Here is a 27,096-nt window from a genome sequence, read left to right on the forward strand (position 1 = left end):
CAAGGACTTATAGTTACCCCTTTTTACCTGTAAGGCTTCTAGCATTTACATACATACAATTAAAATAAGTTTTTCCCATTGCGCTGGGGACATAATTTTCTGTATGCAGTAATGACCCATAACTGTCATTAGTCAGTGTTTTGGCCATACTCCTATTAGTACCCATGTTAAGGCCCTTGCATGCCTCTCTTTCCCTCCCCCCTTCTCCACCCCTATTTAGTTCACTATCTCAATCCTTACTATTCTCACTACATGACCCATAGTTTCTAGCTAAACCCTCTCCCCAGGTACCTAGTTTAAAAACACCTCCAACCTTCTAACCCCCCCCCCCCCCTTCCCCAGCACTGCTGCCCCCTCCTCATTCAGGTGCAGTCTGTCACGACAAAAAATATGGCGGCTGACTGAGAAGTCAGCCCAGTGTTCCAGGAACACAAACCCCGCTTTCCTACACCAGTCTCTAACCAACACATTTACCACCTTAATCTACCTCTACCTCCCTGGGCTAGCGCGTGGCACAGGTAATATTTCGGAGAATATTACCTTAGATGTCCTTGCCTTAAGTTTCTTTCCTAAGTCCCTATAATCTGTTTTAAGGACATTCCACCTTCCACTAACTTAGACACTGGGTCATTGGCAGCCTCTCCGAACAATCTTTCTACCCGGTCCGTGATGTGCCATACCTGAGCATCCGGGAGACAACAGACTGTACGGCGATCATGGTACCGGTAGTAGATTGCCCTGTCTGTCTTCCTGATAATAGAATCCCCTACCACCACAATCTGACTAGGTACTTCGCTATCTTTTATCACATCTGCGCCAGAGGGACCGCTCCTCCGGTTGCTAGAGGAACCAGTCTCCTCCAGCTTCGTCATTTCCCCACTATCATCTACCGAATCTTCATCCAATTGGGCAAATTTGTAATAATCACAAAGTAAACTATGGTCAGAGACCTGCAGCCAGGAGAAAATGGACCTTCCCAAAGAGTTTCTGAGGTTGTGTTTTGAAAAGAGGGGTACATCTCTTGTGCTGGACTACAAACCCCTAGGTAAAGTCAAATGTTGCTTAGAACCTTGGGTGCGATTCAATTCTTATGCGGTATTTCGTTATTCAGTTACTACCCGTGACAGACACTATTTCCTACAATAGTGCCCAGGGTTAGCTGCATAAGGCTGCAGTTTCTGAGCTAATTGCTGGCTGTCCAGTTGCAACTGGTCCAGAAGCTTTACGTGAACTCCAAATTTATTCTGCAGCAGGACAAGGACCCCAAACATACAGCCAATATTAATTTGTATAAATTATAACAAGGAGTCCTGGAAGTGATTATATGGTCCCCACAGAGCCCTAATCTCAAAATCATTGAGTCTGTCTGGGGTTACATGAAAAAAACGGGTTCACTACGGCTGGCCGGCGGTCGGGCTCCCGGCGACCAGCATCCCGGCGCCGGGAGCCCGACCGCCGGCTTACCGACAGCTTGGCGAGCGCAAATGAGCCCCTTGCGGGCTCGCTGCGCTCGCCACGCTACGGGCACGGTGGCGCGCTACGCGCGCCACACTATTTTATTCTCTTTCTATGGGGGTCGTGGACCCCCACGAGGGAAAATAAGTGTCGGTATGCCGGCTGTCGGGCTCCCGGCGCCGGTATACTGAGCGCCGGGAGCCCGACCGCCGGCAAACAGAAGACCACCCGAAAAAAACAGAAGGATTTGAGCAAGCCTACACCCGCAGAAGATCTGTGGTTGGTTTTCCAATATATTTGGAACAGTCTCCCTACAGAGTTCCTTCAAAATCTGTGTACAAAGAAGAAATTATGCTTTTTTGAAGGCAAAGAGCGGTCACACCAATTGCTGTTCTCTGACGTCCTAAGTGGATGCTGGGGACTCCGTCAGGACCATGGGGAATAGCGGCTCCGCAGGAGACAGGGCACAAAAGTAAAAGCTTTAGGATCAGGTGGTGTGCACTGGCTCCTCCCCCTATGACCCTCCTCCAAGCCTCTGTTAGGTTTTTGTGCCCGGCCAAGAAGGGTGCAATCTAGGTGGCTCTCCTAAAGAGCTGCTTAGAGTAAAAGTTTTATTAGGTTTTTTATTTTCAGTGAGTCCTGCTGGCAACAGGCTCACTGCAACGAGGGATTTAGGGGAGAAGAAGTGAACTCACCTGCGTGCAGGATGGATTGGCTTCTTAGGCTACTGGACACTAGCTCCAGAGGGACGATCACAGGTACAGCCTGGATGGGTCACCGGAGCCGCGCCGCCGACCCCCTTGCAGATGCTGAAGAGAGAAGAGGTCCAGAAATCGGCGGCTGAAGACTTCTCAGTCTTCATGAGGTAGCGCACAGCACTGCAGCTGTGCGCCATTGCTCTCAGCACACTTCACACCAACGGTCACTGAGGGTGCAGGGCGCTGGGGGGGGCGCCCTGGGCAGCAATGAAAGTACCTATACTGGCTAAAAATACATCACATATAGCCTCTGGGGCTATATGGATGTATTTAACCCCTGCCAGGTTGTCAGAAAAACGGGAGAAGAAGCCCGCCGAAAAGGGGGCGGGGCCTATTCTCCTCAGCACACAGTGCCATTTTCCCTCACAGAACTGCTGGTGGGAAGGCTCCCAGGCTCTCCCCTGCACTGCACTACAGAAACAGGGTTAAAACAGAGAGGGGGGGCACTTATTTGGCGATATGCTTATATATTAAGATGCTATAAGGGAAAACACTTATATAAAGGTTGTCCCTGTATAATTATAGCGTTTTGGTGTGTGCTGGCAAACTCTCCCTCTGTCTCCCCAAAGGGCTAGTGGGGTCCTGTCCTCTATCAGAGCATTCCCTGTGTGTGTGCTGTGTGTCGGTACGTGTGTGTCGACATGTATGAGGACGATGTTGGTGAGGAGGCGGAGCAATTGCCTGTAATGGTGATGTCACTCTCTAGGGAGTCGACACCGGAATGGATGGCGTATTTAGGGAATTACGTGATAATGTCAACACGCTGCAAGGTCGGTTGACGACATGAGACGGCCGGCAAACAAATTAGTACCTGTCCAGGCGTCTCAAACACCGTCAGGGGCTTTAAAACGCCCATTTACCTCAGTCGGTCGACACAGACACAGACACGGACACTGACTCCAGTGTCGACGGTGAAGAAACAAACGTATTTTCCTTTAGGGCCACACGTTACATGTTAAGGGCAATGAAGGAGGTGTTACATATTTCTGATACTACAAGTACCACAAAAAAGGGTATTATGTGGGGTGTGAAAAAACTACCTGTAGTTTTTCCTGAATCAGATAAATTAAATGAAGTGTGTGATGATGCGTGGGTTTCCCCCGATAGAAAATTATTGGCGGTATACCCTTTCCCGCCAGAAGTTAGGGCGCGTTGGGAAACACCCCTTAGGGTGGATAAGACGCTCACACGCTTATCAAGTGGCGTTACCGTCTCCAGATACGGCCGCCCTCAAGGAGCCAACTGATAGGAGGCTGGAAAATATCCTAAAAAGTATATACACACATACTGGTGTTATACTGCGACCAGCGATCGCCTCAGCCTGGATGTGCAGCGCTTGGGTGGCTTGGTCGGATTCCCTGACTGAAAATATTGATACCCTTGACAGGGACAGTATTTTATTGACTATAGAGCATTTAAAGGATGCATTTCTATATATGCGAGATGCACAGAGGGATATTTGCACTCTGGCATCAAGAGTAAGTGCGATGTCCATATCTGCCAGAAGATGTTTATGGACACGACAGTGGTCAGGTGATGCAGATTCCAAACGGCACATGGAAGTATTGCCGTATAAAGGGGAGGAGTTATTTGGGGTCGGTCCATCGGACCTGGTGGCCACGGCAACAGCTGGAAAATCCACCTTTTTTTACCCCAAGTCACATCTCAGCAGAAAAAGACACCGTCTTTTCAGCCTCAGTCCTTTCGTCCCCATAAGGGCAAGCGGGCAAAAGGCCAGTCATATCTGCCCAGGGATAGAGGAAAGGGAAGAAGACTGCAGCAGGCAGCCCATTCCCAGGAACAGAAGCCCTCCACCGCTTCTGCCAAGTCCTCAGCATGACGCTGGGGCCGTACAAGCGGACTCAGGTGCGGTGGGGGGTCGTCTCAAGAGTTTCAGCACGCAGTGGCCTCACTCGCAAGTGGACCCCTGGATCCTACAAGTAGTATCCCAGGGGTACAGATTGGAAATTCGAGACGTCTCACCCTCGCAGGTTCCTGAAGTCTGCTTTACCAACGTCTCCCTCCGACAGGGAGGCAGTAGTGGAAACAATTCACAAGCTGTATTCCCAGCAGGTGATAATCAAAGTACCCCTCCTACAACAAGGAAAGGGGTATTATTCCACACTATATTGTGGTACTGAAGCCAGACGGCTCGGTGAGACCTATTCTAAATCTGAAATATTTGAACACTTACATACAAAGGTTCAAATCAAGATGGAGTCACTCAGAGCAGTGATAGCGAACCAGGAAGAAGGGGACTATATGGTGTCCCTGGACATCAGGGATGCTTACCTCCATGTCCCAATTTGCCCTTCTCACCAAGGGTACCTCAGGTTCGTGGTACAGAACTGTCACTATCCGTTTCAGACGCTGTCGGTTGGATTGTCCACGGCACCCCGGGTCTTTACCAAGGTAATGGCCGAAATGATGATTCTTCTTCAAAGAAAATGGACGATCTCCTGATAAGGGCAAGGTCCAGAGAACAGTTGGAGGTCGGAGTAGCACTATCTCAAGTAGTTCTACGACAGCACGGGTGGATTCATATTCCAAAATCGCAGCTGTTTCCGACGACACTTCTGCTGTTCCTAGGGATGATTCTGGACACAATCCAGAAAAGGGTGTTTCTCCCGGAGAAGAAAGCCAGGGAGTTATCCGAGCTAGTCAGGAACCTCCTAAAACCAGGAAAAGTGTCAGTGCATCATTGCACAAGGGTCCTGGGAAAAATGGTGGCTTCTTACGAAGCGATTCCATTCGGCAGATTTCACGCAAGAACTTTTCAGTGGGATCTGCTGGAAAAATGGTCCGGATCGCATCTTCAGATGCATCAGCGGATAACCCTGTCTCCAAGGACAAGGGTGCTTCTTCTGCGGTGGCTGCAGAGTGCTCATCTACTAAAGGGCCGCAGATTCGGCATTCAGGACTGGGTCCTGGTAACCACGGATGCCAGCCTGAGAGGCTGGGGAGCAGTCACACAGGGAAAAAAAAATTTCCAGGGAGTGTGATCAAGTCTGGAGACTTCTCTCCACATAAATATACTGGAGCTAAGGACAATTTACAATGCTCTAAGCTTAGCAAGACCTCTGCTTCAAGGTCAGCCGGTATTGATCCAGTGGGACAACATCACGGCAGTCGCCCACGTAAACAGACAGGGCGGCACAAGAAGCAGGAGGGCAATGGCAGAAACTGCAAGGATTCTTCGCTGGGCTGAAAATCATGTGATAGCACTGTCAGCAGTGTTCATTCCGGGAGTGGACAACTGGGAAGCAGACTTCCTCAGCAGGCACGACCTCCACCCGGGAGAGTGGGGACTTCATCGGGAAGTCTTCCACATGATTGTGAACCGTTGGGAAAGACCAAAGGTGGACATGATGGCGTCCCGCCTGAACAAAAAACTGGACAGGTATTGCGCCAGGTCAAGAGACCCTCAGGCAATAGCTGTGGACGTTCTGGTAACACCGTGGGTGTACCAGTCGGTGTATGTGTTCCCTCCTCTGCTTCTCATACCCAAGGTACTGAGAATTATAAGACGTAGAGGAGTAAGAACTATACTCGTGGCTCCGGATTGGCCAAGAAGGACTTGGTACCCGGAACTTCAAGAAATGCTCACAGAGGACTCATGGCCTCTGCCGCTAAGAAGGGACTTGCTTCAGCAAGTACCATGTCTATTCCAAGACTTACCGCGGCTGCGTTTGACGGCATGGCGGTGGAACGCCGGATCCTAAGGGAAAAAGGCATTCCGGAAGAGGTCATTCCTACCCTGCAAACAGGAGTGTCTATGGGCCTCAAATTGGGGTCCATTAAGGTTCAAATTTCGGCCCTGTCAATTTTCTTCCAGAAAGAATTGGCTTCAGTTCCTGAAGTCCAGAAGTTTGTCAAGGGAGTACTGCATATACAACCCCCTTTTGTGCCTCCAGTGGCACTGTGGGATCTCAACGTAGTTCTGGGATTCCTCAAATCACATTGGTTTAAACCGCTCAAATCTGTGGATTTGAAATATCTCACATGAAAAGTGACCATGCTGTTGGCCCTGGCCTCGGCCAGGCGAGTGTCAGAATTGGCGGCTTTGTCTCACAAAGCCCATATCTGATTGTCCATTCGGACAGGGCAGAGCTGCGGACTCGTCCCCAGTTTCTCCCTAAGGTGGTGTCAGCGTTTCACCTGCACCAGCTTATTGTGGTACCTGCGGCTACTAGGGACTTGGAGGACTCCAAGTTGCTAGATGTTGTCAGGGCCCTGAAAATATAGGTTTCCAGGACGGCTGGAGTCAGGAAAACTGACTTGCTGTTATCCTGTAGGCACCCAAAAAACTGGGTGCTCTTGCTTCTAAGCAGACGATTGCTAGTTGGATGTGTAGTACAATTCAGCTTGCACATTCTGTGGCAGGCCTGCCACAGCCAAAATATGTAAATGCCCATTCCACAAGGAAGGTGGGCTCATCTTGGGCGGCTGCCCGAGGGGTCTCGGCTTTACAACTTTGCCGAGCTGATACTTGGTCAGGGGCACACCCTGGCTGAGGAAGACCTGGAGTTCTCTCATTCGGTGCTGCAGAGTCATCCGCACTCTCCCGCCCGTTTGGGAGCTTTGGTATAATCCCCATGGTCCTTACGGAAGTCCCAGCATCCACTAGGACGTCAGAGAAAATAAGAATTTACTTACCGATAATTCTATTTCTCGTAGTCCGTAGTGGATGCTGGGCGCCCATCCCAAGTGCGGATTGTCTGCAATACTTGTACATAGTTATTGTTACAAAAATCGGGTTATTATTGTTGTGAGCCATCTTTTCAGAGGCTCCGCTGTTATCATGCTGTTAACTGGGTTCAGATCACAGGTTGTACAGTGTGATTGGTGTGGCTGGTATGAGTCTTACCCGGGATTCAAAATCCTTCCTTATTGTGTACGCTTGTCCGGGCACAGTATCCTAACTGAGGCTTGGAGGAGGGTCATAGGGGGAGGAGCCAGTGCACACCGCCTGATCCTAAAGCTTTTACTTTTGTGCCCTGTCTCCTGCGGAGCCACTATTCCCCATGGTCCTGACGGAGTCCCCAGCATCCACTACGGACTACGAGAAATAGAATTATTGGTAAGTAAATTCTTATTTTTAGATTTCCTTCCCGTTTTTGAAAGCATTCTAACTTTGCAGCATTTTCATTGCATAAAACTTTTGTATACTACACACCCTATATAAATATAAATCACAGAAGCTCTGCTGTGTGTGTGTGTGTGTGTGTGTGTATATATGTGTGTGTATATATATATATATACACACACACACTCACACTCTCTCTCTCTCTCTCTCTCTCTCTCTCCCACCCACACTTTCACTCCTGTGAATGTCTGTCATTGATCAGCGGAACTAATTTTACAAAGACAGTAGCGCCATCTAAAATTGTGATGTATATTTGTTATTGTACACATTTACCACAATGGCCCTCCGAGTTGATCGCTCGCTGCCGTTTTTCACAGCGCAGCGTGCAAGTGAAAAAGCGGCAATTCTGTGCATGGTATGCAGCGCGCATGCGCTAAGTACTTTCACACAAAACTTTGTAGTTTTACCCCAGAGCGAGTGACGTTTTCAGTCGCTTGAGTGTTAGTTGGTTGACAGGAAGTGGGTGTTTCTGGGCAACAACTCTGCGTTTTCAGGGAGTGGGCTAAAAACCGCAGGCGTGCCTGGCAAAAACGCAGGAGTGGCTGGGGAAATGGGGAAGTGGCTGGCCGCCTGCAGGGCGTGTTTGTGACATCAAACCAGGAACCAAACTGCCTGCAGTGATCGCAAGGAAGGAGTAGGTCTGGAGCTACTCAGAAACTGCATGAAAAGATTTCCAAGCAATTCTGCTAATCTTTCGTTCGCACTTCTTCTAAGCTAAGATACACTCCCAGAGGGCGGCGGCTTAGCGTTTGCACTGCTGCTAAAAGCAGCTAGCAAGCGATCAACTCGGAATGAGGGCCAATATTTGCAGTTTTTCCTTCAGGGATTAACACGCAAAGATGCTTGGGGCTACTAACACATGAGCAAGCCACGTAAAAATGGCCTATGGGAGAAGAAGCTGGTTCTGAGAGCTGAGAAATATAAAGAGGAAGAAATTAGTAATAGAGATAAAATAGTTAATGACAAAGTAGTGAAATATGAGCAAAATATTATGAGTAACAAACAGAAGTAATTTAAACGAGATTTTTTTGATTATGAGAATAATATGGTACGTACATACAAAAAGAAAGAGCAGTTACAGGATTTACCCCCAAGGCCAGAGAGAGAACGCAATAGACCCTATCAGAAGGAATTTCAATATCCCAGAAAAAGGGGAAAACGAATTAATTGCCATAGAGACTATACTTGCCTTAATAGGTATGAAACGCTAGTGAATTATGAGGGGGATGTAGTATCGTCACCTGATATAATCAATTGGAGAGAGAGATCCCAATATGATTGTTTTAAATATACTAGGAGCGGGGGATCAAATCCTATTGGTATAACTGACCAACATGAAAATAAAGATGCTTCTTTAGGTGCACGCATGAAAATACCAAATTGGTGACAAATCCATCGAGACTTGAGACACACCCCAAAAAGAGGACGGGACTCGCGTCTCGGAAATAGAGGAGGTAGAAACGGGAAGGAAAAACCCAAGACGGACTTAGAAAAACATAACAGAGCTATAACCCCAAAAAGGAAACTGCGTGTTCACTTTATCGGATAGGACCGAAGATCTCGAGATCATATCCGAGATCTCATTTATTGAAGAAGGGCTTCGAATTTTCCCCGACTAATGACCCCAACATTTACGAATCGCACGTGGATTTAAACCGATATATCCCCACTCTCTGTCGCATAAAATTTTTTAGATAGTACAGATATCTTGCTCTTAACTCTTGAAGAGCGCTGGGAGGATAATCCTACTACCGACAGGATACCTCTTGCGACAGAGAAGATTTATGATACCAGTAGAAGTAGAAGTCCTGCGCATATGCGCTGATGTTTATTAGCACAGAGGTAACAAAGCAGATGGTATAACAATGAATAATAACTGAAGACCGGCAATGTAGCAAACAATGATTGATAACTGAAACCAAAAGTAACTGAAAGTCTCTTGCAACAAAATATGAAATAACTTAATTGGCTGAATGCAGATGAATAAACAAAACTCCGGTAATACTTGAAAGCACAGTCTCTGTCACCCGGCTCCATAGCAGTGCAGGCAAATATGGATGAGATTGTCCATATTTGCCTGCATGCACAAGCGACAAGGCACCATTGATGAACGAGTGCGGGGCCGCGCATCGTTCATCGCTGGTGCCTCCACACTGAAAGATATGAACGGTATCTCATTCATATCTTTCAGTGTTCTCGCCCAGTGTGTAGGGCCCATTAGAGTCAGCCTTAAATGAAGTCTACAATATGGACAAACTATTTCAGAAAAAAACAATTACACCAGGGAGGAAAAGATAAAAGTTCGGAACTTTCTTTTGTCTGTAAATACAATAAATGTGCTCATGAAATTAAATCCATAATTGAACATAACTACAGAATTTTAAAACAAGACCACATACTCAACTTTACTAACCAAACCACAAGTGATCTGTAGAAAAAATAAGTCACTTAAAACTCTACTGTTTAGGAGTCATTAGAGAAAATGACCCACAAGTAGGTCCTAATTGGTTAAAAACAAAACCTAATAGTTTCCATAGGTACAGTAAAAATAAGTGGCAAATGTGTTTACACATGCAAAAAAAGACCAGTACAATAACCTTACCATTCTCAGGTGAAAACTATAACCTTAAGTCCTTTATGAACTGTGACTCCAGTTATGTAATATATTTTTGACATGCAGCTATGGTCTAAATTACATAGGTCGCACCATTAGACATTTACTAATGAAAAAAATGAATGCTCCAGTCATGAAAACCCTTTAAAAAATGAAAGCACCTTTGTCCCTCCATCACAAAACTCTAGTATAAACACCTTTACTAGAATGTTAGACCATGATATTAAAAAATCACTGAAAAAAACAAAGATGAGATATAATCTCACTGCCACAGAAAGAAAGAGCAATCTATGAGATAAAGAATAATCCCTGCAATACTGTCAGACCTGCTGACAAGGGAGGTGCACTGGTTATATTAAACACTGGTGACCACAATGCTGAGTCATTGAGACAACTTGCTGATATAGAGACATACAAATTATTACCATGTGATCCTGTGCTAACATTTAAGAACCACCTGGATAATGTACTAGAACATTAGATAGGCCCCCTGACTGCCCAATTTTTTATCAGCACGTAATTCATTGTTCTCTAATGTGGCTCAATATGTGGACAGTTTTCTGCAGATCTGTGTAAAGAAAAACAGGTAGTTACTTACGGAATACAGAGGACTTTTTAAGATTGGTAAATTTACAGCCCCATGTTGACCAGAGGATTCTGGTCACTATGGATGTTATGTCTTTGTATATGGTGATCCCTCATGGGGAGGGCCTAACGGCTACTAGATGACTTTGATTAATTCTCACACTGGATTTCCCCCAGCTGAATTTTTGATGGAATTATTGGAACGAATTCTGACATGCAACTATTTTTGATATGGAGGCAGTACTATCTCCAAACAGTGGGTACAGCAATGGGGAGTAACATCGCCCCATCTTATGCAAATTTTATATATGGATGCGTACGAAAATGAGAACATCATCCCACTGTTTGGAGATAGTATCGCCTTCAATAAAAATAATAATAATGCTAATTAATCATATTATATGTGTGTGTATATGTATGTATGTATGTATGTATGTATGTATGTATGTGTGTGTGTATTTAAAATAGAAAATAAAGTAACAAATAATACAATAAAATAATTACAAAAAAAATAAAAGTAACATTTGCTTTAATGGGCGTAATAGAGTTGCATATAAGCAAAGCACACCTTATTACACAGAAACATAGGAAGTAAGTTGTTCATAGTTTTAATCACCTGCATTATGAAGCATTATTTTGACTCCCTTTTCTGTCTGTACTGCTGGTGCCTGCGCTGTCTGGCCCCATGTAATTAATTCTTCATCTGCGTTATAAGCTGCAGGGAGGATGTGGGGAAAGAGCCCCTGTTCTGGGTTATGAAAGGTCCGGGTGCCCTTGCTGGGATGAGGACAAAGAGGAGGAGGGAGAGACACAGACATTGTCCTGAAGGAGGTGCACCGCAGCCACAGGAGCACTGCAGGGGGCAGATCCCACATGCTGCTTGTCCCTCCTTGCAATGGAGATGCAGGGGGAAAGCTCAACTTGCTGGCAGACTCTCTCATCTAGGTATTGCAGCGCCATCCCCTGGGGGTTGCTATTACCGTGCACCCCTGTGCCGAGCTGGAAGCCGTTCTGTTATTCTTGCTGCTCCCCTTCCATGCTCAGTAGCACGGGATGTGAGGAGTGCCTCTGTCCCTGCTGTTGACGCTCCCTGCTTAGCGCTTCTCTATCTGCCGGTTTGCTCTCTCACACACCATACTGATCAGGCTGAGGGAGCAGAGTGTCAGACGAGGTTACACAGGGGCGAGATGCCAGGTGAGGAGGATGCAGTGCACCCCTGCTAATAAACAGATTAGACGGCGGACACTCTCCCCCAGCCAACATGCATACACACAGAACTCTCCAGTCAAATGGAGAGGTCCTCTGTGCCCCCTCAAATCCAGCACCCAGGGCACATGACCCCTTAGCCCCCCTAGTTGCGGCCATGGTCACTGATCAGTTGAAAGTGTGTGTTTTACCAGTGTTTTAAACTCCACAGTAGTCAGGCAAGTTGTAATAGTAAGGCTCTCCAGTCCCTTTTACTGCCCAGCGTCTGGTAACTCCTAGTACAGCTTGACAGTAGGAATATCCGGTGCTCGACTTATCACCCAATGTCCAAATGGTTATGGATAAATGGGCATAACTTAATTTGCAGTGTTGAGTTTTATAACCTGAATCTTACTAAATAAACACCCTTAGAACCTCTGAACATGAGTAGTGGAAACATCTTGAGAACAAAGGGTTCGGGCTTTGAAGACAGCGCTCTCTGAGGCAGCATGCTAGGCATTTCTCAAAACAAAAACATTTGTGACAAGCCTGTGTATTGGGCCTCTTACCACCCATACCTGCTTGGCATCACCCTGACCTGACTGTCTGAACCTCCATTAAATTGTAAACTAGAATTTCCAGGTAAAACATTTTTTTCTGCAGCAGGGTATGGATGGATCTTGATTCGAGGCACCAACAGACTTTTCTCAGGATGTACTGCACTGCCTCCTCTATAACCCTGCCTCTGGGCAATGGAGCTCAGTTTGTAAATTGGTGCCTGTAGAGCAGGTCACTAACAGGTGGGGCTGCGCTAGGCATCCCTGAAAAGAGTTTTTTTTAAGAAGACTTCAAGGGCCACAGCACTGTTTGTTATTCTGACATCGTGTGCTGCGGCTCCATCACCTCCCCAGCAGCGCTGCATACTCCCACGGCTGGGTTCCCAGGTACTTGCAGTGGAGATGCACCGGTCTTCAGGCACACCACCGCTGATGCTCTCCTGGATCGTGTGGCTGCACAACAGGGAGGAGGTAAGAGGGTCCCTCAGGTGGGAACCGCCGGTAAATCGTGGTCCCGGAAGACGGACCGTGCTGCTGGCGTGGACACCGTACTGCACAGGGACCCCACTATATCCACCAGGGCAGGGAGCACAGGTCGGATTTAACAAAGATCCATTTTACATAGGCTCCACAGTACCCGGTGGTGAGGACCAGCATAGGGGATAAGGTGCTGACCTGTAGCCCCTCCCCCAGCTCCGGGCACCATCTACTGCTGGTGTTCCCGCCCTGGAGCTGCATTTCACTCTCTCTCACTCCCTGAAGAGATTTTGGCGCCATCTTTACAAGTAGCTGCGTCTGGTCTCCGGGACTGCAGGGCATTGTCTCCTCTAAATCCGCCTGTCTAATCAGCGCTGTGATTTTACAGGCACTTAAGTATTCTACATGTATACTTTTAGACAGTGTTAGTTAAGAAAAAGTGTACTTGTACTTGAATATTTAGTACAAGTATTCTGAGATCGACATCCGGTATCTGCTGTGCATTGTTATATCTATATACACACATGTAGTTTTACTTGTCCAGTGCAGTTTTATTGTTTATCTGTAATAACTTCTGCATTGTACCTGTGACTGAGTGTGCCTGTAGCTGCTGTGTGGATTTCATTCTCGTGTATCACACTTCTTGCTATCACTATATTCTGTACATTGGGGGGCTAGGTGTGTCAGGGTCTCATTTATATATAGTGCTACACAGTATATACTGTTTTGTATTTTTTACTGTGTATTTCAGTCACCTCATACCGCTTTAATCCTCTGTTTGTGTCCTGTATTTACTGTCGCATAAACCAGGGGGTTACTTACAGGTATTGTGTTTGTCTGGCTAAATTGTTTGTTACGCTCTAAGGCTACGTTCCCGTATAATGGTGGTCATTCTGAGTTGTTCGCTCGCTAGCTGCTTTTAGCAGCATTGCAAATGCTAGGCCGCCGCCCTCTGGGAGTGTATCTTAGCTTAGCAGAATAGCGAACGAAAGGTTAGCAGAACTGCTACTAAATAATTCCTTGCAGTTTCTGAGTAGCTCCAGACCTACTCCTTGATTGCGATCACCTCAGTCAGTTTAGTTCCTGGTTTGATGTCACAGACGCCCTGCGTTCGGCCAGCCACTTCCCCGTTTCTCCAGCCACTCCTGCGTTTTTACCTGGCATGCCTGCGTTTTTTAGCACACTCCCTGAAAACGGCCAGTTTCCACCCAGAAACACCCACTTCCTGTCAATTCACACTACGATCACTCGAGCGATGAAAAAACGTCGCTCGAGCTTGTGCAAATCTCCAAAGTTTTGTGGTAAATTACTGAACGCATGCGCGCTGCGTACCATGCGCATTTTCCACCTAATCGCTCGGTTGCGAAAAACTGCAATGAGCGAACAACTCTGAATGGCCACCAATGTCTGCCATACAGGGCGGGAAATCCACGGACGCTTCTGTATCATGCAGCACTGGCACCAAGGATTTCCCTGAAGGGGAAGTTTTAGCTGATGGTTCAGGCACTGGATGCCATACATCTCCCAGTCAGCCCGCAGCACCTGTGGCTAATCAGGAACCGCCTTGGGCAGCGTTCTGAAGTATGCTGAATATGCTTGTGACACGTCTTACGCCCCCTGTGGGACCTCCTGCGCCATTGCGGCCACATATTGTCTCTGTAGTTAATCCGCCCTGGGCAGACACTCTGTCTACCCAGTTACAACAATTAAATCAATCTTTGGTTAGACAAAAGTCTACCCCACGCCCCTCTGGGGTCAAGGGGTCATCTAAGCAGGCCATTTCTTCCTCACAATACATTAATATTTCAGATAATACTTCTGATGAGGATGGGGAATAAACTGACCCATCAGACACTGATACAGTCGCTTCTGATGAGGAATCTACAACCCAGGTTGATGTTCCTAACCTAGTGGAGGCTATTAAGCTGATTCTCCAAATTGATGATGAGATCGATCCCACTACTGCGTCTATGTAACCTGATAAGTTAAAATGTCTGAAGGTTACTAAAGTAGTCTTATCACATTCTAACCGTTTAACATACTTCAGGAATCCTGGTCGTCTTCAAGAAAGAAATATTCCCTGTCTAAAAAGATGCTAGCTCGTTATCCTATCCCTGCGGAGTTCAGTAATTAACATCAGTTCAAGATGTTCTCCTCGTCATCTGGAACTGATGGTCCAATTCCTACAGGCCCACGGGTGGCTCATCAACTGGAAAAAGTCCTCGCTGGTCCCTGCTCAGAGCATGGTGCACCTCGGGGTACTGCTGGACACACACAGCCAGAGATTCTTTCTGTCTCCAGAGAAAGTCCTGAAACTTCAGGACAGGATCAGATACTTCCTCTCTCGCCCAAGACTGTCGATACACTCGGCGATGCATGTACTAGGCCTCATAGTGTGGGCTTTCGATATGGTAGAGTACGCTCAATTTCATTCCTGCCCTCTGCAGAGGTTAATCCTTTCCAAGTGGGATGGCCTGACCCATCGGGTCATGTCTCACATGATCTCCTTGATTCCAGAGGTTCGTCTGTCACTGAGCTGGTGGCTACAGGACCGACAGTTGAGCAGGGGCCGTCCCTTCTGTACCTCCAACTGGGTCCGCCTAACGACGGGCGCCAGTCTGCGGGGTTGGGGCGTGGTGTTAGAGCAACACTCTCTCCAGGGTTGGTGGACCAGGGAGGAATCTCTCCTCCCAATAAACATTCTGGAATTGCGGGCAGTGTTCATTGCGTTGACGCTTGCCCTGCCTCTGGTACAGAACAGGCCTGTTCAAATACAAATAGACAATGCCACCATGGTGGCATACATAAATCATCAAGGCGGCACTCAAAGCCGCATGGCAATGCTGGAAGTGTCAAAAATCCTCCGTTGGGCGTAACGCCATCTGCCAGCATTATCGGCAGTGTTCATTCCCGGAGTCCTCAACTGGGAAGCGGATTTCCTCAGTCGTTGGGACGTTCACGCCAGAGAGTGGAGTCTTCATCCGGAAGGCTTTCAACTCCTAGTGGACAAGTGGGGCCTACCAGATGTAGACCTGATGGCATCTCGTCACAATCACAAGGTTCAGGTCTTCGGATCAAGGACAAGGGATCCTCAAGCAGCGTTCGTGGATGCACTGGCAATTCCGTGGAACTTTCAGCTGCCATACGTATTCCCTCCAGTGTCACTCCTGCCCAGGGTACTACGGAAGTTTAAGCAAGAAAGAGGACTACTACTTCTAGTCGCTCCAGCGTGGCCCAGATGGCATTGGTTCTCAGACCTGCACGGTCTATCTATAGAGCGTCCTCTTCTACTTCCTCCAATGCCCAGACCTCCTCGTTCAGGGCCCTTTTGTCTACCCGGACCTGGCCAGACTGGCTTTGATGGCGTGGCTCTTGATGCTTCACTCCTGAGGGTCAAAGGATTCTATGAGTCGGTTATTCAAACTATAGAAAATAGGATAAAGTGGGCGCACTATAGAAAATACTTTTAATGGCAGCTGCTGGTTTAGTAAACACAATTTATTCTCAAAACATACAATAATTTATAAAACTTTCAATCCTTCACAACACTACTTAAGAACAACTATAGTAGATTTGGACACGTGTCCTAAGGCTAAAAACCTGCTAATTTAGCATAATATTGCTGGTTAGATAAACATAAATTGCATGCATGCACTAGGAATTAGTAACCACTGGTTAGTATTGGACTTTGAGCTCGAATAAGGTGTTAGTAGGCACGGCAGTTCTTGTATTATTAAAGCCTGTTTACCAGTGTAAAGCCAATCCTATAGAATCCAGTTACATGTAGATGCACATATATCCTCTCAATGAATAGTGTCCACGTGTATGATATAGTCCCATGTGCATGGAGTATGGTCACTTACTCACTGACCGATTTGTAGTGGCCCCTCAGCGGCGGTGCCCCGATGTTGTGTCCTGGGGTTCAGCTAGCGTGTGTCTGCCACAGCTGCGAGGTGGCCACGGTTGAAAGCAAGTCCGTAGCTACAGGGGACGCTCACTCGTCGCGTTCCGCGACTTCCGAGTTCGGGGCTTCCGGCTGCGCTCCACCTGTGTTCCAACAGCGTGTGAATCAACTGATGCGTTTCTCCGCCTCTAAAGGGGGCGGTTTCATCAGAGGTATAGAGCTCCTTGTTCAGGGCCCTTTTGTCTACCCGGACCTGGCCAGACTGGCTTTGATGGCATGGCTCTTGATGCTTCACTCCTGAGGGCCAAAGGATTCTCTGAGGCGGTTATTCAAACTATGTTGAAGGCCCGCAAACCGGCTTCTGCACGGATTTTTTACAGGTCTGGAACTCTTACTTCACATTGTGTGCTGCTAAGAATTATGATGCCTATTCATTCACTACTTCTAGGCTTTTGGCTTTTCTGCAACAAGGCCTAGATTTAGGCCTTCGTCTGTCCTCCCTCAAAGTTCATATATCTGCCTTGTCAGTGTGGTTTCAGAGAAAAATTGCGTCTATTCCTGATGTTCATACTTTCACTCAGGGTGTATTACAGATTCAGCCTCACTATGTCCCTCCTGTGGCTCCATGTGATCTGTCTGTTGTCTTAAATGCCCTACAAGAGTCTCCATTTGAGTCTCTTGAGTGTGTGGACCTTAAATGCCTTACGCTTAAGGTCGTATTTCTGTTGGCTATTGCCTCTGCTAGGAGGGTTTCGGACTTGGGCGCTTTGTCCTGTCGTCCACCCTTTCTGATTTTTCACCATGACCGGGCAGTTTTTCAAACTCACCATGGTAATCTACCTAAAGTGGTATCTTCTTTCCATCTTAACCAAGAGATTGTGGTTCCGGATTTTTATCTCCTCTGGCTTGTCTTACACAGAACGGTCTTTGGATGGGGGTACGGCTCTCCATTTCTACGTGGAGAGGACTGCCTCTATCCAGAGGTCGGATACCCTTTTTGTACTTTTTGGTTTTCACAAACATGGCTGTCCTGCGAATGAGCAAACCATGGCCAGATGAATTAGAATGGTGATTGCACAAGCTTATGCGCAGGCTGGACTCCCAGCTCCTGCTGCTATCAAAACCCATTCTACTCTGTCTGTTGGACCTTCTTGGGTGACCTGCAGTGGCGCGTCCGCTGAACAATTGTGCAAGGCGGCTACGTGGTCCTCCATGAACACGTTCATTAGGTTCTATGACTTTGATACTTCCGCCTCCCTCGATGCTTCCTTTGGACGCCGGGTTCTTGTGCCTGCTACGGTGCGTCCCCTCCCGTGAGGAACTGCTTTAGGACATCCCCGATATATTCCCTGTGGAATCCCAGTGTACCCTGCTGCAGAAAAGGAGATTTATGGTAGACTTACCATGATTAAGTATCTTTCTGCGAGGTACACTGGATTTCACAGGGCGCCCACCCTGACGCACTTAGCTTCTTTGTCGTGAGAATGTGGTTCTGTGTGACTAACATCTGTCTTCTGTTTTTTTCACCTGCTGCTGCTGCATTGAACTGGTTAAAGAAACTGAGCTCCAGTACCCGAATGCAGGGTGGAGGCGGTGCAGTGCATCCTGGGAAGAGTCAAAGCTTTAGCCTGTTGGTGCCTCGGATCAAGATCCAACTCTATACCCCGATGTCATTCCCTGTGGAATCCAGTGTACCTCACAGAAAGAGATTTAACCATGGTAAGTCCACCATAAATCTCCATTTTTGTGCTGTACTGTTGATGTTGGACAGACCTTGTAATGTCTGAAACCTTAGCGGGGAATTTAATTAGCTGCAGTAAATTACCACTGCTAATTGATCCTCGAGAGTAATTCAAATGTCTCCGATAGCCAGCATTTTTGTTTTTGTTTCACCTGCACAAAGCAAATGAAATAAAATTCCAGATAACAGCCCCTTTATTCACATCCGTGAACGGAATTGTTTTGTGTGGTAAAAAGGGGGAGGTAATATAATTATCCGGGGAAATAAGTGTTAAGAGTAGCAGTTAAGTGACATTTTTACAGAATAATTGAATTTCACCTGTGTGTGTCACGATTTGTCCCTGGTATGTCATGCACAATGCCAGCGGGATGCAGAAAATGTAAAAAAAAAAAATGATGTCCAGACGGACACACTTTAATCAGCAGAGCAAGGGGAGGAGTGTGCTTTCCCGCTCTACCCCTGCTCCACTGGATACTGTGAGGGCTTGTCAAAATTATGTCCCAACACCCCTCTGGCTTCCTGCCGCATCAAAGAGGATTCTAGGAGCTGGCAGGTTGGCACAGCAGTCATAGGCGTGCACAGCACATTTTATAAGGGGGTGCACAACTGGAGTGGCGTGCCTTGCACTGCCTACCGGACATGCCTAGCACCATATATTAGCAGTCAGAGAGAAGGAGGGAGAAAAAGAGAGAGGCAAGACAGAGGGTAGAGAGAGAGGGGGTACAGGTGGCACTGTGTTGCTCATTCTGTCCACGTACCCCTAGTACAAGCATCACTGTGTGTTCCTTCAGTACAAGACGCACTGGGTACCTAAGGCAGTGGCGGTATGGAAAAGTGAAGGTGGAAATTCTCCAGAAAAGGGGGTGTGGCCACTCAAAAGGGGGGGTGTCCTTCAGTCCAGTTTACCACCCCATATAACCCTTATACACATTATGCATCACAATAGTAGGACCCCTTATACTATAGAGTACTGTTGCACCTCTAACATTATAGCACACGGTGTGAGCCAAAATTCACATTATAGCACACGGTATGAGCTGAAATTCACATTATACCCCATTTTATGAGCCGAAATTCATATTATACCCCATTTTATGAGCCGAAATTCATATTATACCCCATGGTATGAGCCGAAATTAACATTATAGCACACGGTATGAGCCGAAATTCACATTATAGCACACGGTATGAGCCGAAATTCACATTCTAGCACACGGTATGAGCCGCAATTTACGTTATACCACACGGTATGAACGGAAATTCATGTTATAGCACACGATATGAGCCGAAATTCACATTATAGCACACGGTATGAGCCGCAATTCACATTATAGCACACGGTAGGAGCCGCAATTCACATTATAGCACATGGTATGAGCCGCAATTCACATTATAGCACACGGTATGAGCTGCAATTCACATTATAGCACATGGTATGAGCCGCAATTCACATTATAACACACGGTATGAGCCGCAATTAACATTATAACACACGGTATGAGCCGCAATTCACATTATAGCAGACGGAATGAGCCGCAATTCACATTATAGCACACGGTATGAGCCGCAATTCACATTATAGCACACGGTATGAGCCGCAATTCACATTATAGCACACGGTATGAGCCGAAATTCACATTATAGCACATGGTATGAGCCGAAATTCACATTATAGCAGACGGAATGAGCCGCAATTCACATTATAGCAGACGGAATGAGCCGCAATTCCCATTATAGCACACGGTATGAGACAAAATTCAGGGAGAGTGACAGCAGGGACATAGTGACAGGGAGAGTGACAGAGGGACAGCAAGAGCATACAGTAGGGACTAGGGAGAGAAAAAGGCAGCAGGGTAAATTTACCTATTGAGCTGTGGCGGAGGCTGTGGACTGCGGTGCAGTGGATAAGGAGGCCGCGCGGCCGCTCCTGATTGGCTGTCGGTTTGAGAAAGCTCTGTGACCAGTGGATGCGGCGACGGGAATCTTCAGTCAGTGCTCGAAGTGTATACGGCCCACTCAGAGCATATTATATATATAGATATATATATATATATATCTATATATATATCTATATATATCTATATATATCTATATATATCTATATATATATATATATATATATATATATATATATCTATATATATATATATATATATATATATATATATATCTCTCTGTGCCAAGTAATCAGTAGTTTACTGAGTGCACTAATAGATTGTAAGTGCCACTCAGTAAAAAACTATGGATTGCTTGCCCCAGCTACTATATATTATATATATATATATATATCTATCATAAAGTAACAACCCTTCGTTTATAAAAAAAAAAAATGTATCCCCCCACAGACTCTCACCCAGACTGGAGAGAGATTGAGCGCGGGCAGGACTTGGAGCCGGGAGGACAGCACAGGGCGCCGTGGCCAGGGAGGGAGGGACCGGGCGCATGTCAGATCGCGAGGCAGTCACTCTGTGAGTGACGATGCGGCTACTGATGACTGGCGGCAGCGCAGCGGGACGGGAGGGGATGTAATCGCCGGGCAGCGCTGCACACAGGTGATGCGATCGTTGCTATCTGTGTGCTGCTGTAGTAGCACTGCTACAACAGCAGCACACAGACCGTGATGATCAGATCGCAGGCGTGACGAGCGGGGGGTGCCGGACATAAGGGGGTGCCTGTGCGCACCAGGCACCCCCCGTGCGCACGCCTATGACAGCAGTGCAGACATTTCTGCATCATAACACCTGTCACTGAGAAGAACTGAGTGCGGACAGCCGCAAACGAAGTAGTACAGGAGAGGAAATTGATATGAAAAGGAGTCCTAAGGTAAGTAATCTACTATGGTTATAGAGAACTGGTCTCAAGGTGTGTTTGGTATGTAAAGAGCCTCTGGGAGTGTGTGCTTTGATTACAATAAAGTTAATTTACATTTTTTTTTTAATATGTTAACGTTTTGTGTCAGATATGTGGAGGACACACTTTAGTATGTCGCAGCGTGGAAAAATTTGGGAACCACTGGTATAGGAGATGTACTGGTTCACTGAAACCCTAGATTTTAGGCCAAGGTTTTCTGGTTTGTGTGTGTGTGTGTGTGTGTGTGTGAGAGAGACTGACTACTGTAATAATACATTATATACAGCTGTACCTGGTGAAACGCTCTGTATTAAGGGGAAAGTAGTCTTTGGTCGCCAATTGTATTTTTTTTCCCCCAGGAGAGATGGTATGTATTCATGGAAAACTGCTTAAAAAAAACCTGTTTCAAAAAACGTGGTTTGTGAGTCTGAAGACATTGGACATTTTTTATTTAAAGATTGTTGTTTCTGTTAGTTCTGCTTACTGTAAAGCCCCATACACACTAGACAAGAAAGTAAAAGATCTCGCTCAGAAGGGCCAGTCTGAGCGAGATCTTTTACAGTCTCTTCCAGTGTGTACACTCAATGTCGTTAACGATGCGTGCTCCCGCAGACGAAGGAGGTCCTTGTTAACGACAGCGCATGGGTATCAACTCCTCCCCACCGTTACCTCCCCTCCCTACCGTTACCTCCCCTCCCTCAATTCCTTCCCCGCTGGCATCGGAAAGTGTGTATGCACCCCGCCGCCAATATCCGCATCGGCGGGGGCTCGTCTAGCGTGTATGGGCTTTTAGACTTATTTTTCAGAAATTTCAGTTGAAGCTTAGTCTGTGTGTGCCGCTTATTGATCTGCCAGCTTACCCTTTTTTTTTTTATAATAATCAATTGCATTTTAATGTTTACCAGCGTAATCCCAATTATTCACAATGACTGCAAAAACCTCTGATGAGCAGAACCCTGCATGCAAAATTATGACCTTCCGGCCGACAATGGAAGAATTCAGGGATTTCAACAAATATTTAGTATACATGGAGTCTAAAGGCGCACATCGATCTGGATTGGCAAAGGTAAGGGGGCTGGCTTATCTTGAACTTCATAAAGATAAAGTGAACACTATAGTGTATATATACAGCTCTTAATATATTACATCTATTTTATTTATTTTTGTTTTGTTCTATAATCTTAAAGTTAATATATATTTATTTTTTCATTTTATTTTAACAGTGTAAACATTTAATGCTGTTTTACTGCTGCAATTTTGTGGCTCGATTCATTAGTGAGATTTAAGGATTTACATTTTTTTTTGGGATGTCCCGCACCCTAGACTTGAACCCAGGGACTGTTAGGGAGCTGCAGCATAGTGGGGTCCTGTGACGGGGGCTGCAGGCTTAAATGCATTGATCAATACATGAAATAGAACTGTTTTTTAATATGCAAAGAGACGCATATTGCAAATTGTGTTGTTGTTGTTGTTGTTATTATTATGTAATGTTTGTATAGTGCATCATCACACGCTCTGTGGTAGCACTACAGGTCTCAGCTGGTAGCACCTGTATTACTGGCAGATAGGGTGTGCAGTGTAGGGCCCCCTTTTCTTGAGATTTAAGGGGCGTTGGTGTTGCCAAAGCATACTCTGTACCCGTAGCCAAAGTAGATATAAATATTATTCCTTTGATATAAACAGATGGTTATTATGAGGTTAACAGTTCTACTTTATTAGTCTGTGACATCCATGTGGCTGCTCCCAGATACATGTATACAGTATGTGCTCTCCCTAATACCCCTTTCAGACAGAAAATGAAATTACTGGGTGAAGCAGTTCCACCCGGTAATTTCATGAAACACAGGGGTCCTTTTTCTGTGTGAAAGTGTCGACCCGGGTTGAAATTCCCGGGACTTCGACACTGGAGTCTACCATACGGGAATTTTGACACGGGTTATCCTTTCACACAGACAAAATACCCGTGTTGATCTGCAAATTACCGGGTGGAACTACTTCACCCAGTAATTTGCATGGCTGTGTGCAGGGACGGATTGGGAAACAAAAGTGGCCCTGGAAAAATTTCTAGAAGTGGCCTCCTGTGGGCGGCACCAAACCAACTGTAGGCGGAGCTAATACCAAAGTAGGCAGGCTTACTTAAAAATGTAATGTAGGCGGAGTTACACCAACAAAAGGCAGAGCATGTCAAATTAGCTGGACCTAACACATTAAAAGTTTAGAAAGTATTGTGTTGTAGCAGGAGTAGTTAAGAAATTAATACTGGGGTGACATTTAATCCTCTGCACACTCATATCTCAGTCCATCCCCTTCATTTTCCTCTGCTTCTAAGGGGTCAGTTCAGTTTAACACGGATTGAATGGCGCTGGGAGGGAGCTCCTGGTGCTATTCAATTCAGAGCAATGCTGTCACTGACTAAAGGATTTCTTCTTGCACCCTTCTAAGGGTGCGAGCCGGAATTCAACAAAACTAGGTCCACAATGCTGCTTTGTGACCTAACGCTGTGCAAACAGCACCACGGCGAGGCAGTTTTGCCGGAGAATGCCTGTTCTCACGACTTAACACCTTATTTAGTCCGGGAATACGGGTATTCTCAGACTTAGCATCGCGCTGCATTGAATAGCTCCAGAAGCTCCCTCCCGATGCTATCCAATCCGCGTTGAATTGAATTAACCCCTTAGTCTATCTCCCCCACTAAGTCCATCTTCTGCATATGTTCGCTCTCTTAGTCCATCTTCTCCGTGCGTCTCCTCCTCCTTCTCAGTCCATCTACTGTATGTTTCTCCCAGCCTCTCTTTTCTCATTTTCACACCTATATAATTTTCCCTTATGCATGTTTCCTTCTGTCTATTCACTGACCACCTTCTCCTTCTGCACAGTTTCTGCCTCTCTGCCCTTTTACCTGCCAAGCTTCGGCCAGTCACTTGATGCAGGGCTTCTGCGCCAATGGGACAGCCACAATTGGAAGCACGCAGCCACCCTGTTTAAATAGGGGGCACAGCTTACTGCTGTACCACCTGATCCTACCTTTACTGCATTTCCACTGGGTGAACAATTCTGAGCAATTCGCTTCCCCATGCTTTGACAATTGTTCCACTTTCTGCTGTCTGTTCCTATCTGTGTGTATGCCTTCATCTATCAATCACCTGCCTGTCTTTCACCTTCTGTTAGCCTTCTTGTCTCCATTTTCGTATATACAGTTTCTACCCCATTCCCCTCCTCTGTGTGTTGGCTGTCCCTACCAGGGCTTAAAGTGGTTCTGGAGAGGTGGTGGAACTCATTTCCTCTGCCACCGACTCCCCTCCCATTAAGCAGAGGCGATGGTAGGGTGTTAGGCACCCCCCCCCCCCCCTTCCCGTAAACTACAAATTTGTGCCATAACCCCCATACTGTCTAAAGAAACAGTGCGCACAGAAGGCGCGCGTCACAAAAAAGGTGTGCGGCATCACATGGAAAGGGCGTGGCGACACAATAGTACCCCCAATACAAATTATGCAACACAATAGCACACTCTTAGGAGGATATTCAATTGTAAAAGTCAGTTGGGTGTCTGTTTTTTCCTATCTTAAGGTGGGTACACACTGGTAGATATATCTGCCGATCAATTGATCTGCAGATATATCTATGGACGGATCGGGCAGTGTGTCGAGCATAAACACTGCCCGATCCGTCGGGGACTGACATCATGACCTGGGCGGGGGTGTACACACGCCCGCCCAGTTCAGCTGTCAATCACCGCCGGCCGCCGCGGCATGTGTACGGGAGGTTGGCCGACGGCCGTACACACACAGTGACGCGCCAATATATCGGTAGATATATAGGCCGTCGGCTGTGCTGTGGGGCCGACGCAATACGTTTGTGAACGACAGAGTTCACAGACGTATCGGCCGTACACACTGGCCGACGGACCCGCGATATATCGGCCGTTCAAGAGTGTGTATGGGCCTTAAGAGACAGGAAAAAACAGACACCCAACCGACTTTTCAAACATTTGAATTTCCCCCTTATTGTCATTACGCTGTACATAGTGCCTCTATTTCATATTACACCACAGAGTAGTACCCCATATTCACGCTATGCTACACAGTAGCGCCCCTTATACACATGCCCACAGTATCAGTGCCGCTTATATACATAATAATACCCAAGGTAACAGTGCCGCTTATACACATAATAATTGGCACGGTATCAGTGCGGTATCAATGCTGTTTGTACACATAATAATGCCAATGGTAGCAGTGCCGCTTATACACATAACGGCCATGGTATCAGTGCCGCTTATACACATAATGGGCACAGTATCAGTGACTCTTATATACATAATAATGACCACAGTATCAGTGCCGCTTATAAACACATAAAGCCCAGAGTAGCATTGCCGCTTAAACACATAATAATGCCCACAGTAATAGTGCCCCACAGTGCCAGGTGTGCCAGATATGCCCCACAGTGCCAGATGTGCCAGATATGCCCCACAGTGCTAGATACTTACCCTCCGTCGCTCCCGCGCTATCGTCTGAAGGAGGGACATGGAGAGTGCAGCGCGCGGCTCTCCTGTGTCCCTCTTGCGTCTCCGGCGGCAGCGGCGTGTGTTAAAGGAAGTGCCGGTTCGTGCACTTCCTTTACCACACAGACGCCGCTGCCGCCGGAGATGCAGGAGGGACACAGGAGAGCCGCGCGCTGCGCTCTCCGTGTCCCTCCTTCAGACGACAGCGCAGGAGCAACGGAGGGTAAGTATCTAGCACTGTGGGGCATATCTGGCACATCTGGCACTGTGGGGCATATCTGGCACACATGGCACTGTGGGGCATATAACGCTGACTCGAGTATAAGCCGAGGTGGCTTTTTCAGCACAAAAAAAAGTGCTGAAAAAGTCGGCTTATACTAGAGTATATACGGTAGCTTTTATCAAGTAGCATGTAACAACATGAGAAAAAGTTTCCTCCCAAGTTTACAACTGTACATCAAGAAATAATAAAGAAAAAGTTTACAGAAAAATGTAGCCGTTGACTCAAATGAGAGCCAAGATACAGAAATAATGTAAAAATTATTTATTTATTATCGGTCACCACGCAGACATGAAATAAAGTAACATTAAGCATATTAAAGAATATGAAACTCGCAGAGCTATTACACAATAATAAAAAAAAAATTAAACAAAAAATAACGAAAGGGCTAACCAGCTATATATTAGCAGCCACCAACTGACGTCAACAATAAGCAATCCTTTACATTGTTCCAGTCCTTGCACATAAAGTTAGAGGGAGGCTATTGTGCAGGCTTGTTTACACATTGTCAAACCTCAACTGTCAATGTGGGATATCAAAAACAAGGAAATATATTCACCCTTTTAATTAAATGGTGTCTTTAAATATGTCTCTTAATTTCTTATGTTCTGCAAACAGATAAAGTATGTGCTGTCTTCCAATATCCATGCATTAGTGATTCCAAATGTTTCTCACTTTGGTCTCATGCACAACGAACATGAATCAAGTTAGAAGGCGCTAAGTTATAACCATGTAAAAATAGAACGAAAGTAATCACCCTTAGGGTATTCCATCCAATTTGTAGACACAAGGTTAACAATAGTTAACGGATGGTATAATGGTTAGCATTACTGCCTCACAGCACTGAGGTCATGGGTTCGATTCCCACCATCGGGCGGGGACTGATGTGAGTGGCCAAATATTCTCTGTAAAGTGCTGTGGAATATGTGTGCGCTTTATAAATAACTGGTAAAAATAATAGTTTATGACCCTGTATTTTGTTTTTTATGTGAAAAACCTGTTTAGACATATTTGTACCCAATCTACCCTTTTTACTCAAA

At 46.3% G+C, this 27,096-nt stretch overlaps 1 protein-coding gene across 1 annotated transcript in view; it reads left to right on the forward strand.

Annotated features, from left to right (window-relative positions):
* The window catches only part of KDM4C (lysine demethylase 4C), a 961,089-nt gene that overhangs the window by 86,652 nt on the left and 847,341 nt on the right, over positions 1 to 27,096 (forward strand). The window contains exon 2 of the mRNA XM_063913998.1: positions 22,178 to 22,338. Coding sequence (XP_063770068.1) covers positions 22,198 to 22,338 — 141 coding nt within the window. The 5' untranslated portion in view covers positions 22,178 to 22,197. The remainder of the gene's footprint in view (positions 1 to 22,177; positions 22,339 to 27,096) is intronic.

This window comes from Pseudophryne corroboree, chromosome 1 (assembly GCF_028390025.1).
Source record: "Pseudophryne corroboree isolate aPseCor3 chromosome 1, aPseCor3.hap2, whole genome shotgun sequence".
NCBI lineage: Eukaryota > Metazoa > Chordata > Amphibia > Anura > Myobatrachidae > Pseudophryne > Pseudophryne corroboree.